The following is a 17,162-nucleotide window of genomic DNA, read 5'->3' on the forward strand; positions in this document are numbered from 1 at the left end:
GAAAAGACTGAGGGCAAGGGGTTAACTTCTTCTGGTGTAACCTTTGGTTGAAACATAATATTCTATAATATCAGCTCTCCATCACCTATGGTTTGAGACCCTATTCTGAAAGCTTTCGATCAAATAGAGAGTCCATTTCAGCAGACACAGAGTTGATACACTGATACCTGGAAGCTGCCCAGTGTTACTGCCGGTAATACTGGGCAACTTTGGGGTATCAACTGCTGCAGCTATTTACTGCAGCAGTTAAGCAGTTGCACAGAAGTATTTTTGGGTTCACTTCATTTCATTTGCTCAAGGGTGCTTCATTTAATTTCAAAACCAATTCCAACACTCATTTTGTAAAAAGGAAATACATTCACAAGGTGCTTCTCTCGATTCTTTACATAAACTTTTTGTTTTTACCCATGCTGTTTGTGTTACTGGACTAATCCAGCCTCTATTTTTAAATAGTGAATTGATGCACTTTAATTACCATCTGCTGTATTGTTAATTCGTTATATAATTCTGGCTTCAGGTAGCATCCGCTTTGTCTTTATTCTAAAGAAATCCAGTTCATAATTTATTAATTGGAGAGGGTTGTGAAGCTAAATGTCAGTGACAGCGTGTTTAAATGGTGACATTTCCTGGCTCAGTGGCAGAGCCCCCCACTGCCCTGTGCTTTTCTTAATGAGATGTTATGTCGCCGTGGTTTGGCTTTAATTTAGGAGATATTCATCATGGGGATTTAGGGTTATTTCATTAAAGTTAAAGTTTTTAATCAAACTGGAATAAACTCTTAACAAACGTGGGCCTTTGAGGAGCATACTTATTACTATTATTAAATCTCTTCATTTGTAGAGTTTCAGTTTGACATGAAAATGCATTTTATTTTTTCCCGTCTCTTCTTCCCTTCTCAGTTTGTGAAGTTTGCCAACATAGAAGAGGATACACCATCGTACCACCGCAGTTATGACTTCTTTGTGTCGCGCTTCAGTGAGATGTGCCACTCTAGCTACGAGGACCCTGACATCCGTACTAAGTGAGTGGACAGATGCTTGATTGCGCTCGAGGCAGAATCATTAAGTAACTGCTGTTTTTAGACCGCTTCAGGAAGTCTATTTTTTTTTTTTGACTACCACTGCCTCTGGACATTTGTTTTCATCTTCGTCAAAAATAAAATCTTTTAAAAAAGGTCTTGTCATCTGCTGAAAATAGACAAAGTGACATCTTTGAACAGTTAAATATAGCTTTGCAGAATTAAAAAGTGTAACTGCCGAACACTGAGGGATACAGATTAAAAACCGGACAAAAATTAGATTTCCTAAATAGAATAATGTATTTGTAGATTCAGTTACCAGTGAAACGATGTCTGATTTCTGAGCTTCTATTTCTGTTACCTCCAGGATCCGCATGGCAGGTATCAAGGGCCTGCAGGGCGTGGTGAGGAAGACTGTGAATGATGAGCTGCAGGCCAACATCTGGGACCCTCAGCACATGGACAAGATCGTCCCCTCTCTGCTTTTCAACCTGCAGAGTGGAGTGCGCACAGAGAGGTAAATGTTCACTGGAAAATGTGAACTGATAGCTTGGTATGTTTCTGTTCATCAGACCTGTCACAGATATGTAATCAGATAATTTAGGCATACTGCCACATGACCCCTTTCCAGTGGTTTTTGAGATCACTTCATCATTTGGCTGCATTGTTTTTTCCTAACAATTCATATGTATGATCGTATGTGATAATATGCAGAAAATAGGTTTAGGTATTTTTTTACCTACTGAAAGACTTGTTTTTCAGTAAAAGTGAGACAAATAAAATAAAGTGCTCAAACACACTATCCTGACAGTAGTTAAAGGCAGGTAAATACAGTCCCCGGTGTTACCACGTCATTCTCACACAACAGGCCAGGCTGTTCCGACAAAGACCAGACCCAGAATAAGTCAGCGTTGACCCACCATGCCTCAGTCGCAAAGTCATTGTGTTGTAGCCAACTGATGCTGTTTGTATCAACGTTAGGCCATATTTCTCCTGGCAGTCTATCCATCACCCATGTCATTCATTATCATTGTCATTACTGAGTGAACCCACTGACAGCTCTGCTCCTCTTATGGGCATCTGTTTGCCCACCTGCAGCATCCAAGGACACAGACACCCAGAGATAGGGAGAACAATTCAAGGAGAAAGGGGGAGGGCAAGAACAGAAATAGTGCAATGGGTGGAGAATAAAAAGCATCACAATTGCATTGAGAGCTAGAGGTTGCCAGTGAGAGACAGAGAGATGCAGAGTCTGGAGCCTCCCTCTCTTGGCATTAATCCACATTCTGAAATTCACTTTGACGTCAATGCCGAGATCTGATGGTTTGGGGAGCAAAGGGGGAGGGCAGCGAGAAGAACCTTGGGAGATTGGGTGGAGGGTTGATATTAAAGTGCAGTGATGGAAATGTGGAGATTATTGAAAGAGAAAGACAGACAGATGGACAGAAAGAGACAGATGCACTCCTAACACTCCTGGACACATTTCCATCTCAGCTTCCCATCACTCTGGGTGTGTTATGAAGCCTGCCCTTGTTGTGCATCCTCAGTCATTACAAGCCATAAAATCCACAGCGGTCAGTACAGTCTAATTAAACTCACAGATGGTGCATTCTTCTCTACATTAATTCTAGGGTTAGTCCGAATACCATTTTTTGAGCTTCGAAGCTTCGGTAGTAATGAGCATCGAATATTCGAAGCTTCGGAGAGAGGACATATTATTATCTCTCTATAAATTGCAGGAACGTCTTTCTGTCTGTCTGGCTTTTATGCGAATATATCTCGAACCGTTAGTCCGATGGATTTCAAACTTGACATGTGTCTTGCTACGGGCACGAGTAAGTGCAGTGCCAAGTTTGACGTTGTTTGGATTATTAATGCAAAAGATATCATTAAATATATATCGCTAAAAGAAGCACACATTGGCTTTTGCCGCTCTAGCCGCTGGCCACTCCCCCTCTCACCCTGAGGACCAGAGACAGAGAGCAGCGGAGCTTTGGCAGCTAAAATGTGGCATACACCTCAGACCCACAAAAATGTGCAAAGTTGCACTACTTTGGACTGTCTTTGACTTTGAATAAACAAACGACAATTCCCGAATTTAAGGACGTATCAGAATCCCACACATGCAAAGCACAACCACACAACAAGTGCAGACAGAGCGTGATGCCACTTATAGGCAGGCTATTTATCTTATAAAGCGAGACGTATCTGTATGTGTGTCCGTGTTTGGGGGGAAGGTAACCTGCACATCAGCAGACGCCACATGCATAACGCTTTAGAACAGCGGGGGGGGGGGGCTCTTTTCCTGCTATTGTATTAAATTGCTGTGAACTGACAGAACATAACGTAGCCTAATCTTGGAGATTATTCCTTCACATAGCGGTGCAATGTGAGAAAATCTCAGAGTTGAACCAGGCAGATACATCAGTTTTCATCAGACTCACTTAATTAAATCAGACTTAATTAAGTCGCCAAAATAACTCCGCGAATCAAATCCCCCACTTCCCCGTTAACCGTCAAGCCACTAAACCTGTATGAAAATGAACACCTCTGCTGAAATGTTAATTTCGTAACGATCCGACACAAGACAACACCGTCTCTCTCTCTCTCTCTCTCTCTCTCTCTCTCTCTCTCTCTCTCTCTCTCTCTCTCTCTCTCTCTGTGCGCACACCCACACACATGCGCACGCACACATGCGCACACACACGCATACACACGGTCTGGTTCTGGTGGTTGATGAACGCAGATGTGCTGATTAGCGTTCATAACGGGCCAGGGGGGTAGCGCACTGCCATGAGTCCATGACGCTAACGTCTGATTACTGTCTGATATTTTGTGATTACATTTTTAAAAATGTAAAAGAGAGTATTATATTTTGAACATATTCAAGCGCGAACCGTTTGGAGGGGGATGCCAGGTTGTGCAAACAAAACAAACAAAAAAAAACCCAGAATATTTAAATGTCAAATTTTCAAATCAAATACCAACCCACCGAACGAATCTTCGAATATTCGAATATTCGGGTCCAGCCCTAATTAATTCCCATGTACAAGTTCATTAAGATCAACCTCGGTACAGTTCTAGCAAAGCCTTTTGACAGTTGAGACTAATTCCTGGAGAGAGTTCATTTCTGGAGATACTCAGATCTTTCTCTGAGCCCTGTTTTGTGAGTTCAAAAACAACTACCAGCAGCATGATTGATTGGTTTTTATGTAGTGTGTGTAGATGTCTCCAAAGGCTTTCTGTTCCTCAAGCCATTTTCCTCTAGGCATTGCCTCAGCAAAAAATGTTAACAGAAATGATCCCCGCCTTTAACATGCTGACTGACTAAAAAATAGCCTCTGTGAATTGTTTGTGGAAAACAGATACGATGTCAGATTGCCGTAGCCAAGAAGGCTTCGATATGATGGTGATGCTGATTTCTCCTTATGCTTAACGTTTTGCGCTTGTGAGTTTCCAAATCATTAGACAAAACTGTGTAGTGAGGGACTTTTAGGATGACCTCAGAATGAAGTCACCCGTGGGTGTTTTAGATGCACTTTTTAATTGGACGGGGCAATGGCAGTGGCTTTGAAAGCATTATTAGTTACTGCTGAAAAAGAGGCTAAACATTTCAACAACATCAGCTTAGAACTTAAGAGTTTTCCACATTGGCATTACTAAAAGAAAATTACTTTTGGTCTGTGCCCTTAAAGTTAAGAATTAATCCTTTATTTTCCATTGCCCCTCAAATGTCTATTCTGGAGTTGAGTTAAGTAAGCCACCGAGAGCCACCGACATTTCCTCCATAGCAGCAGCAGGAATGATGAAAGAGTGAGGCTGTTAATAAATAATGTCATCATTGGTGGACCACCCGACGCTAGTCATGACTAAGATGGAGTTATATTGAAGGTTTTAACTATGTATGAACAGATGTGCAATACACAAATGCGCATACACAGTCTCTCAATTTTCACTGCAGACAAACTGGAAAAGGGAAAGTCAGAGGGAAGGCTGCAGTCACGAGGAAGTCCAGAGGGTGTTTTGTGTAAAAAAAATTGAGCCTTGGAAATGTTAGTGTTATTGAATCAAATTGATTTCAAACTCCGCTTTCTCTCTCTCTCTCTCTCTCTCTCTCTCTCTCTCTCTCTCTCTCTCTCTCTCTCTCTCTCTCTCTCTCTCTCTCTCGCTTTCTCTTTCGCTGTACCTCTCCTTCCCCTCCCGACTCGACTTCCCCTCCCTTGCTCTTTCCCCTCCTCTCCCTCTTTTCTGCTTCCTCACCTGCATCACTCCCTACAAGCCGCTCCCCCTCTCCGCTGCAGGCGTCGGAGAAAGAGAAGGAAAGCCCGGTGGAGCTGACGGAGCGCTGCTTCAGGGAGCTGCTGGGACGAGCCGCCTACGGCAACATCAAGAACGCCGTCACGCCCGTGCTGATGTGAGACAGTCCCACAAAACCTTTTATCCTCTTTTTTTGATTTGCTCCTTTATGCATTTGTTGTTTTGTGATGCATTGACTAAACCTGCAGGAAGGATGCATCTTAATGCTATGTTGCAGCATTTTTATCTGTGCACTGATTGGCACGAGGTGGCGCAACAAAGTCAGCGCAAGGTTACATAGTTGTTTCAGACTAGTGCATAATTGGCATGTTCCAAGGTTATCTTCTATGATGTTTTTATTTAACTTTGGATGTCTCCGAGCCTGGTCCTTTGTGATTAGTGCTTTCTTCTTAATTGTCTGTCTCTCTATCCATTTTATGCTTCCTCCGTCTCTCTTTTATTTGAATCAGTTCAGCTTTACTGTTCTTCCAGGAATGAAGAGATTCAGGGAAGAGAAGAGATTCAGGGAACGGCTGAGACAGATAAAAAAATGTTTATCTGTCTCAGCCGTTCCCTGAATCTCTCTGAGCCTTAGACATTAACAACATTGACTTTTAATGTTCTGTCTGCTTTATATATGTATAATTATATACATATATTATGTGCTTGCAGGAATACAGCTAGATAATACAGCTTATAATTGCACAGCCACATTGACATGCATAACAACATAAAAAGCCAGCAAAAAGATACATAAAAACGAGACTTGTAAGCCTACAATGCCTATTGATTTTGTTTTATACACCAAAATCCAACTGCAACTCTAGTTACCATTTTCTTGTGCAGTTATATATTAAATTTATATTTCTTAATCTCTCTATTTACAGTTGTCTCTCAATTTTCCCTTCACTTCATCTCACTTGTCGTGTGCTGTGTGAGACCAGCTCTCGTCCATCCATCACGGTCTCGGTTTCTGTCTGTTTCAAGCTTCAAGCTATTTATTTCACTCTACTCTCCGCCTCTCTGTCTCTGTGTACACAAAGGATTCTGCAGTTCGACTGTCAAGTAGTGATCTTGATCGTGTTTGATGGATGTTGTGATCCTGATCGTTATCAGTGATTGGGTTTTTCTTTTTGCATCTTATTATCAACATCCTGACTACATTTATCAATGAAAGACGGAGTAAAATGACTATGGGCCCTATTTTAACGATCTAAGCGCACGGCGTGAAGTGCCTGGCGCAGGTGCATTTAGGAATCCACTTTTGCTAGTTTGAAGGCGAAAAAAGGGTACGTGCGCCAGTTGCATGGTTCAAAAGGGTTGGACTTAGTGTCTTAATTAATCATAGGTGTGTTTTGGGCGTAACATGCAATAAACCAATCAGAGTGTCATCTCCCATTCCCTTTTAAAAGCCAGGCGCGTTTGTACTTTGGCACATTGCTATTATGATAGCGGCTTTGCTAAGCAGGAAGGAGACAGTTTCAGGAGAAGAAACTATGATATGAAATTATGATATGATCTGCTTGCATGCTTTCACTTCATGCACGAGCAGATCATATAATACTATTTCACATTTTAATATATTTAAAACAAAAAACTTTTGCATATTTGTGTGTTGCTGCGCGTCCCTGTGTGTGTAACAAGCATAGTGTGCGCGCGCTGTGCACGAGCCTAGGCGCATTTTACAAATGTGCTGTTAAAATAATGAAATGCTGCGTTATTGACTTTAGACCAGGTTTTTGTTGGTCAATGGCGCGATCACTTTCCGCTGCCTCAAGATAGCAATACGCCAAGAATGCACCTGAACACACCTCCCTGTAAGACCAGCACGTGCATGGGCGCAAAGATGGGCGCAGGTGCATTTGCTATCTAAACGATGTGGGCGCTGGACGGGAAATTGACAACTGCGTCTGTCGTAAACTAACAAAGATACTTTGTCTCTTAATTCTTGTGGACTTTAAACATTGCAGTACATCATAATACATCTTTGGTTGTGCATCCATACATTTTTTTTTTCTTTCACATAAGTGATAACATCACATAACTTCCCTGTGCTCCATTATTAAAAAAAAAAACAAAAAAAAAAAAACATATGGAGACTTAATGTCGGGGCTTTTTTGGGAACTATAAATTTGCTCTATCCCTTGCTGCTCTTCTTCACTACAGTCACTGTATTATTACATCTTCTGTCTCTCTCTCCCCCCCCGGGCCCTTTCCTCCTGTCTGTGTTCCCCCAGGCACTTAGATAACCATTCTCTATGGGAGGGGAAGACCTTTGCAGTGCGTTGCTTTAAAATCATCATGTACTCCATCCAGGTGAGTGATACAGTGCCTACGCATCCACAGAGACCTCTTCTTCACCCCTTTTATATTCTCCTCTTTCACCCTGGTGACCTCAAATCCAGGTCCAAATGAAAATGAATGAATGCTGAACATTTTGTTTGATTTACACAGTACCTTTTTTTTTTGTACGTGTTTTTTACATGATTTATGGGCACAATGAAGAAACATGCTCCAGTATTCATGGAGTTGAAATGAGAGATGTTTGAAGAGTCCATTTTGGCATCAACACTTGCATGACCATGTTTCTCTCTGTTACTGCCTATATTGTTTTTCAATCTTTTTCAATCTGGTTTCATTCATTCATTCCTTCTCTCTTAGTCCCAGCACTCTCATTTGGTAATCCAGCAGCTTCTCGGTCACCTGGATGCTAACAGCAAGAATTCAGCCACAGTGCGTGCTGGGATAGTGGAAGTTTTGCTGGAGGCAGCCGCCATTGCAGCCAGCGGCTCTGTAGGTAAGAAGACTGACACACTACACACTACACACACACACACACACACACACACACACACACACTACTCTTTTTCCACCAGCATTAGTGTGTATATGCTGGGTTCCTTTTGATGCGCTGCTTGGGCGAACACAGACGGAATTTGTGGCCGAGATGACAGAAGTTACCGACAAAGGCGACTTGCCGGAAAAGGGACAAAAATTAGCGCGTCCGCCAAGGACTGTAAAAAAGGAAGAAGTCATGGCGCCATATCACATCATATCATTGGGGTAGAACACATGCAATATAATATGCAATATAACTGGAATGTTTAGCAGCCAATGGACTGTTGAGTTTTTTGGGCAGTGCAGACCAGATTTTACTGCGCGTGTGTTGTATCCCAATGACGTGACCGGTGACTTCTCCTCTTTCTACCCTCCTTGGCGTCCATCTGGGTGTCATGTTTCTGTCACTGCGGGTCATAGCTGGAGAAGATAAATACTTGTGACCAGGGCCTGAAGTTGCAAGGAAATAGTGGGCTTGGTAGAAAGAACAACAGTGGCAAAAAACAACTAATTAATCACTCAATTCTCATTGGCTACACGCCAACCTGGCAGGTAGATTGACAGTTTCACCCGCCAATGGCAAAATGTACCCACATTGGATGTGTGGTTGGGTTAATTTCAGGTCCTGCTTGTGACTACTGCAGAGTCATGAATGCCAATTGTAACCGTTCCCACTAAAGATAAAAGCCAGATGTTAGTGGGTGTTTGTGGATTTTCTGGTCAGTGGGAAAGGGGTATTTGTATGTTGGGGGTGAACGAGTCATTTGTTTATGCAGGTCCCACAGTGTTGGAGGTGTTTAACACCCTGCTGCGGCAGCTCCGTCTGAGTGTGGACTACGAGTTGACCGGCTCCTACGACGGCAACATCGGCACCAAGATCATCAAAGCTCACGAGGAGAGGCAGCTGCAGGAGGCTGTCATCAGGACCATTGGTGAGTGTGTGGGCGGTGTGCCCTGTGTGTTTTGTGTGTGTGTGTGTGTGGGAGGCTTTGCAAGACAGGCTCTTGGACTGGATCAGTTAGTCCAGTAAAGCACTCATTAGATTATTATATATATATATTTAGATTATTATATATTATATATTATTAATAGATTATGTTTACCTCACGTGTCTGTATGTATGTATGCCTGTGTGTGAGTGTACATGTGTGAGTTTCGTACATACTAGTGTTACATACTAGTTTTCTCTCCATCCACATTTTTCTCTTTTCTTTTCCTTTGCTCCAAATCTTCCTCTCATCCATCTGATGCTTTATCTCTCTTTCTGTCTCTCTCAGGTTCATTCGCCAACACTCTACCGACATACCAGAGGTCAGAGGTCATGCTCTTCATCATGGGCAAGATCCCTGTCCCTGGGATTCACCCAGCTCTGCCCTCCGCAGGCTCTGGGTAAGTTACTCACCAACACATGTTCATTTCATTTTTTTCATTTCATTTCATGTTCCCTTTGTGCAGCATACCAGTATGCCCAGGACACAACACACACGCACAAAACTGAGTGCTTTATGTAAAAATATGTTCATGTAATTCTCTATCTTACCTTATTCCATCCTTCAGTCAACCGTACTTTTTAAACAAATCTGTGTAGATCTGAATGTTGGTAAATTAAAAAAGTTCTAATTTGTATCTTAATTTGTGTTCATCTACAGGCCTGAGGGTACCAGGATGATTCAGATTATGTTACTTAAATCCTTGGTCCAGGTAGGTTTTCAGCCTTGCATTATTATTAATTTCAAATGTTTCAAAAATGCAGTTCTTTACATAGCTTTGCAGCAGGAGATGTCTCGCTGTGTTCCCAGTGCATTTAAAAAAAACATTTTAAGAAAGTAGTTTATATAATAGTGCAATTATTCAGGTCAAAAGCTGTAATCCATCAAACTTTATATCAGCATGCAGCTCTTGAGAAAATAATTTAACACAAACCATGTGTGTTTTGGCAGCACTCTTATGATCTCAGAATTCTCTTATCCTCATCTTTCATTGCTCTGCACGGCTTCACGTTTGTCTTCCCATGACCTAAGGAGTGTTTGCACAGCAAGGCTACTTTTCTGGTGGTCATTTTTACATATTTACCTAAATATGTGCTTATGAAAGCAACCATCTGGGTCGGGCTAACACGAGGTTGACCCAATGCTCACTTTAATCCAGAAGAGTATTCCTGTCGCTCAACATGTAATTTGTGTACTTTTAAAAGTATCTTAAATCATGTTAACATGTTTAGAAACAATTTGTAGCTTGCATGCTATAAAGGTGAAAAGCACAACCCCACTGTTTTCAACATGAATGTTCTTCATGTATGTGCAAACCCTAAATGGCCTAAATCATCAATATCTCAGGTGACGGCAGGTTTCCAGACCACCAACATGCTGACGGCGCTGCCCAACTCTTTCCTGGAGCCGTTGCTGTCCTTCTCTCTCACAGAGGATCCAGAAATCCGGCTGCTGGTTCTCCAGATCCTTCTCAGTCTGATCGACAGGCACGACAACATGCCCAAGTTCACCAACATAAGGTGTGCGGGGCGGGGGTGCGCAGGAACACGTTTATTGTAGGGCATCATTTGTAGTGTGTTGAGCCAATTGACACATCATTGTGCATTATCTCTATGCAGCATCATCTCAGACATCTCTGTGCTCAAGCTTAAAGTTGACAAGTGTTCCAGACAGGACAACTTATTCATGAAAAAGGTACAACTTCTGTCCTGTATACTCAAGTCAATACAAGTCCAGATGAATTTGTCTTCTTTGCATTGTACACTGTCATAATGTCTTATTTAAAAAAAATCATATGTGTAATGAAACAAAACATGACATATGATTCTAAACTTTAAACATTTAAATATTTACACTTGGTATGATGGAAGATGGATCTGCAGAAAAACTAGCACACTTAAACTCTGAAGTACCCTCTCCTTCTTTTCATTCTCCGTGTGCATCCTACTTACAGCACGGCCAGCAGCTATACCGACACATCTACTTGGGCTGTAAGGAGCAGAGCAGCGGTCGGCTACACTACGAGTCCCTCTTCGCTCTGTTGGGTCTCCTCAGCGTGGAGCTGGCTAATGAAGAAGTGGTGGTGGACCTCATTCGCCTGGCACTCGCCTTGCAGGTACTGATGCACGCGCATTCAGTCACGCAATGTGTTCTATTTATGCTCAATGGTGTTTTAAAGGTCCCATGGCATGAAAATTTGACTTTATGAGGTTTTTTAACATTAATATGCGTTCCCCCAGCCTGCCTATGGTCCCCCAGTGGCTAGAAATGGCGATAGGTGTAAACCGAGCCCTGGGTATCCTGCTCTGCCTTTGAGAAAATGAAAGCTCAGATGGGCCAATCTGGAATCTGCTCCTTATGAGGTCATGAGGAGCAAGGTTACCTCCCCTTTCTCTGCTTTGCCCGCCCAGAGAATTTGGCCCACCCATGAGAGAGAGACATCATGGCTTTCAAACGAGCAAAGTGGCAGTTGGTCAAGGTCACACCCCCACCCTCCACCTTGCCCCCCCTCTCTCCTCCTCAATAGCATTTAAAGCTACAGACACAGAAATGGCACATACTAAGGAAAGCTCATTGTGGGACTGGCTCTAGTGGCTGTAATTCTGAACCAAGGCTGAATTTCGGGAAAGAGACTTCAGATACAGTATTAGGAGACTAGTAAGGTCTATATAAAAGCATCCAAAGAGCACCATGTCATGGGACCTTTAAGCCCCCAACGTCTCCTTCCAGGCAGCGCTTCGACCGTTGACTTCAAGGCACCTAACCCTAACCTTAACCTTAACCTTAACCCTAACCACAACCATAACCATTGCTTAATCCTAGTGCCTTCCAGGCAGCGCTGCCTGGAAGGAGATGGTGGGGGCTTAAAACACCGATAAATTACTTGCTCATTTATTTAGTCAATAATTGTTGCATTTGCTGTCATTACTTCTAGTTATCTGCCAAAAAACTTTTTTAAAGATGAGCGGTGTGTGTGCTTGAGTTCCTAAGGCAGGGTGTTTTACAGTCCATGGCTCCTTGCTGATGTGTCTTTGTTTCCTGCGCAGGACCTGGCTTTGTCCACTGACGAGCCTCTGCCCGTTTATAACCGCTGTGCTGTTCATGCGCTCGCCGCTGCCTACCTCAACCTCATCTGCCAGCTCACCACCGTCCCAGCCTTCTGCCAGCACATACACGAGGTAAGGGATTGGGCTTCTTTGTGTATACATTTTGTGTGTGTGTGTGTGTGTGTGTGTGTGCGTGTGTGTGTGCCAAGAACCTCTTTTAACAAACTACTTTTTTCATCTGCCCTTCAGGTAATTGAGGTGAGACAGAAAGAAAGTCCCTACCTTTTGCCTGAGGATGTCTTCGTTGATAATCCCAAGTATGTACCGGTCACATTCAAGTCTCCTTTCTCCCAAACCGTTAAATTTGATATTTAAATATGCAGTAATGGCAGGGAATTTTTTCTATTTACTGTATATAAAAAAAATCCCCACTCCCTCTTTCTTCCAAGGCCGCCTTCCTCACTGGAGAAGGTAGAGGGGGATGTTTTGTTCCTCCAGTCGAAGATCACTGAGGTCCTCGGAGGTAGTGGCTATAACACAGATAGACTGGCTACGCCTTATGTCCCCCAGTATACTGGTAAGAAGCTCAAACAATACGTCTCTTGTGTGTTATAATGTAACATTAAGTTCAAACGTCAGCTGTGGCAAAGTGATAAATGTGCTTCTCTCTTCACGTAAATAATGATAAATAATGATGTTTATCGACTTGCCAGCGTGTTACAACTCTGTGTTAGTGCTTTTTTGATTCCTGTATGGAAATGCAGAGCTGAACTACTCCCCTGGAACTAGCAGGGATTTAGTGTTTGGTTGAGGGACACTTCGTCAGGGCAGACCCTTTTCCAGGTCTGGGCCTTGAGCCAGGATCATTGAGTTAAAGGACAAGCTCTCTTTGTTGAGAGTTTTCTATTAAAGAAAAAGAAATAAAATGTGTGCACTTTCTTTCCAGATGAGGACCGTCTGTCCAAGAGAAAGAGCATTGGAGAGACCATCTCACTGCAGGTGGAGGTGGAGTCCCGAAACAGTCCAGAGAAAGAGGAGGTAAAGGCAAAAAGCATTTACACCAATTTCATGGCCTCAAACTCAAATATACCCACTATAAGGACGTTTATATTACCTTATTACTGCATCATAGTACTTATTTCTTGTTCCGTTCTGCAGAGGACACCAGCAGAGGAGATCACATTTGAAACCCTGAAAAATGCCATCGGTACGTCCACACACTTATTAACTTTTGTAGTTTTTTTTTAGGTATTCATGAAATTACATACTTATCACTACAGTATGACCACGTGTAAAACGTTCTATTGACTTGTATTGATGGTCCTCCTATCTAGTTGAAACCAAAGAAAAACACCTAACATGTTAGTTTAGGTAACTCGAAAAAAAGAACATTCAGGGAAATCAATATTGTGATATCCTTTACTGCTGTAGGAAGAATCACTTAAGCACTAATGCCACATTGTCACTTTCAACATAAAATATTCTGCAGCATTGAAATGTGAATGCCATTTGTGTCTCCCTCTAGTGGACAGCGTGGGTATGGAAGAGCAGGAGAGGGAGCGGAGGAGACAAGTGGTGGAGAAGTTTCAGAAGGCCCCCTTCGAGGAGATAGCTGCCCACTGTGGTGCAAGGGTACAACAAAAACATTTTCCTTTTATCCATATTGTTTTTAAAACTTGTTTTTTTCTTGTTTCAGCTTTGTGCTATTGTCTTATGTGATATTATTTGTCCCGTCTAGGCCACACTACTGCAGAGCAAACTAAATCAGATCTTTGAGATTACAATCAGGTAAGAGTTGGCGCTTTGGGATATTTCCAATGATATTGACTGACTCATGCTGATTGTTTCCTCTTCCCTATTCAGACCCCCGCCCAGCCCATCTGGAACCATTTCGTCCGGTTACGGCCAAAGCCAGAGTCGATCTATACCCATCTACGAGATGAAGTTTCCTGACCTCTGTGTGTACTAGACCAGAGAGCGAAGTTACAGAACTATTTAACATTTGAGTACAAGAAAGGGATTTTGGGAGGGGTAACCGGTCCTCACTGTAAAGGCGTCTTGATCATATAATCATAAAACCACAGGGGAAGAGGAGGAAACCAAAGTTGTTTGAAGCCAACTCAAGAACAAGCCACTTCTTGATTAACTTAGTTGTCTGAAATGGCAATTCTTTTGCCCTGTGATCGCAGCCAAAACAAGTCGGCTAATGTCAAAAAAATGCAGCAGTAAAACAAACAGTTCTCCTTAGATGTCTGTAGAAACTCCACCGGTTGGATTTTGAAATTAGAAATTGCCATGAACTGTGAGGGGAAAATTAAAGTGGCAGACTGAAAGTTATTTTATTGGCTTTAGAATGAATTGACTCACTCGTTGCATGCCCTGTTACTGGACATTTTTGATAGCACTGCAATTCTTGGACATTCTTTTGACCTGTTTGTCCCTTACAGGGTGCCATACTACCCTTGATGACACAATTAGATGATGAACTGATCTTAATATTTATATTTTATTTGTTTTCTTGTTTGTTGATTTTATGGAGAGGAAGAGCGTATGTGAATTAGATGCATTTTAATTTTCCTGACACCGTATTTTTGTGTATGTTTGAATGAAATATGGATACAAATATAAACCTAATCCTTTCCATCTCCCATGTTACTCAGCTCTTGAATATCTGACTTCAGTGTTTAATAGTACTATTCTTTTGTTTTGCCTTTTTAGTGTTAGCCAGAAGTGTTTTTTCTTTCATGACAGGCATTTATTTCCTGCACCTAGTTTTTTTCTTCTAATTATTATTTAGTTTTAAGTGGTTTAAATGACAGATAACTGTTGATCTGTGTGCTATCCTCCCAAAGTGAGTGTGCCTTACAGGTGACTCAAGTTGAAACATAAACAGAAACACACACTGCGCCACAATAATGACCACACTAAACTTCTGAAGATCTGAAGTGTTTACTGTGATGTTTACCAGATCAAACACTAAAAGATAACTACGGATCCTTTATTTTTCTCCTTTCCATATGAATGTGTATATACAGAGAAATATATAAATCTTTAAGATGATGTACAAAATAGGGATGTGTTTGTGTATATATACTGTACATTGATTCTAATTATGGACTCCCACTGCACTGATTGTGTCCGTAGATAAGGGAGAAAGGTATTAGTTAGTATTTATTAAAAATAAGTAACCAGCAACATCAACATCAAAAAGGTGAATTGACAAGGGTCTGAACAGCCCACAGTAGAAATCTAAATCATCTTGAGGCCAGTAGATCACACTAGTGAAGTTTGAAAGTGTCCTGCTTAAGAATTAATGAACCTGAAATAATCAACTTCCATTTTTAACCACTGATTTTGAGACAGGTTTTTAGCACTAGAATCATGACCTGTATTGTTGCCATTACATTCTTAATCCTGCTGGAATAAGTTTGCACTCTGTTTTTACGCCATACCGCTGCTGCTGCAGCCTACAAGCAGTGCACCTCATTCAGCAAGATTTAATAAGTCTAAAAGCCATTATGTGTGCACATACACATAGGTATAAAAACAAAGTATAATGGCAATAATTTGCCACTAGCCTGGCTAACAGCCCAACTGTTGGTAGCAGATCCTTTTGTGTTTTAAATCTGTTGTTGTTGTGGTGCTGTGATGGTCACTTTTGTGATGTTGTAAGAGATCGACCCTCCCGCTTCTGTGAGTTAACTGCATCGGACGTGAAACGAGCCGCAGCCATCTTGTTTGATGTAAACGACGGTGTATGGTTTGTCCCTGATTGTCGTGTCACAGTCCAGTTGGTTGTTTTATCATTTTTTACAATGTAGTGTCCTCTGTATGTATATTCATGTTCACACATGCCAGTGTATCAGATCTGTTCACGCTTCCCTCTTAACAAAGTGTCCTCTGTGTGTGTGTGTGTGTGTGTGTGTGTGTGTGTGTGTGTGTGTGTTCGTTCATGCATGCGTCTACATGAACATTCATGCAGATGTGTCTTTATCGTCATTATCCAAGACCAAACTCTTCAAACACAGTTTACAGTCTTTGTCCAGTGACTCTTTCCAATACGTTAACGAAGAACAAGCTATTTCAGAGCAGTGTGCAGCTGTCTAAACCTTCCAGTGACATTTTGTAAAATTGTCATTTCAGCGTCTTGCAACTTCGCAGTAAAGACTACTAGTGTGCTTGTTGTCATTGCATAGTGTATTGTAATATTAACTGACGGTAATCCAATCTTACTTTTGCAATTACATGTCTGGTTAATAGATCTGTTTACAACGTAGTGCTGTAGGTCAATTCTATTCATTCTGTGAACTTTGCACTTTAAAAACTGGATTACCTAGTGACAAAGGCAGCTTTTACATGGAGAAAATGCCTTATAAGTGTCATACCTGACTTTGCATGCTAGTGTTGCTGTAATGTACAATAAATGTGTCTGTAACCAGAAAATGTCTGATCTGTTTTTGATTTATTTTGTTATTGACGATAGGGAAAGCCTGATAAAGAAGAATGTTTTCTAGTGAGATCTGCCTGAGATACAGGAAGCTGCGGACCATCATCATCATTATCATCATCATGCAGCGTATGAAAATAATCTTAACCTTGAGTGCTCAGTTATTTGCAGTGTTCAACACAGTATTAAGCAATTGTTCAGCTTCCTCAACTGTGCTTGTAGTGTTATTCATTTACTTGCCTGTAATGGACTGTGTTTTGTTTACGTTACACTACTTCCATCAGTACTGTGTATTTGCCATTTTCATGCCTGTCATCTAATTGGGTGGTTTATCAGAATTAAATCTGTGTATTTTAGTGGTGCCTTTTCTCCTACTGTTAGAGCCTTCAACAGAATATAATATCCAAAAACAATGGAAAGTTTAACTACTTTAGCCCTAAAACTCTGCTTCACAATTTTGACTGTTGGGACGGCTGTGGTATTGAAATTAACTAAATAGCCTAAAAATGTACAATAAATTTTAAAAA

General features: G+C 41.6%; 1 protein-coding gene across 4 annotated transcripts in view; it reads left to right on the forward strand.

Moving 5' to 3' along the window:
* LOC116066257 (protein EFR3 homolog B) overlaps positions 1-16,991 on the forward strand; it is a 34,882-nt gene extending 17,891 nt beyond the window's left edge. For all 4 annotated transcript variants that reach the window (XM_031322218.2, XM_031322216.2, XM_031322219.2 and 1 more), the window contains 19 exons: positions 900-1,021; positions 1,386-1,535; positions 5,298-5,432; positions 7,552-7,630; positions 7,976-8,111; positions 8,929-9,084; positions 9,430-9,541; positions 9,802-9,853; positions 10,489-10,661; positions 10,761-10,836; positions 11,096-11,257; positions 12,189-12,320; positions 12,438-12,505; positions 12,638-12,765; positions 13,135-13,226; positions 13,347-13,395; positions 13,714-13,820; positions 13,927-13,976; positions 14,052-16,991. In XM_031322218.2, coding sequence (XP_031178078.1) covers positions 900-1,021; positions 1,386-1,535; positions 5,298-5,432; positions 7,552-7,630; positions 7,976-8,111; positions 8,929-9,084; positions 9,430-9,541; positions 9,802-9,853; positions 10,489-10,661; positions 10,761-10,836; positions 11,096-11,257; positions 12,189-12,320; positions 12,438-12,505; positions 12,638-12,765; positions 13,135-13,226; positions 13,347-13,395; positions 13,714-13,820; positions 13,927-13,976; positions 14,052-14,157 — 2,085 coding nt within the window. In that variant the 3' untranslated portion in view covers positions 14,158-16,991. The remainder of the gene's footprint in view (positions 1-899; positions 1,022-1,385; positions 1,536-5,297; positions 5,433-7,551; positions 7,631-7,975; positions 8,112-8,928; positions 9,085-9,429; positions 9,542-9,801; positions 9,854-10,488; positions 10,662-10,760; positions 10,837-11,095; positions 11,258-12,188; positions 12,321-12,437; positions 12,506-12,637; positions 12,766-13,134; positions 13,227-13,346; positions 13,396-13,713; positions 13,821-13,926; positions 13,977-14,051) is intronic.
* The last annotated feature ends 171 nt before the right edge of the window (positions 16,992-17,162 follow it).

This window comes from Sander lucioperca, chromosome 19 (assembly GCF_008315115.2).
Source record: "Sander lucioperca isolate FBNREF2018 chromosome 19, SLUC_FBN_1.2, whole genome shotgun sequence".
Classification (NCBI taxonomy): Eukaryota; Metazoa; Chordata; class Actinopteri; order Perciformes; family Percidae; genus Sander; species Sander lucioperca.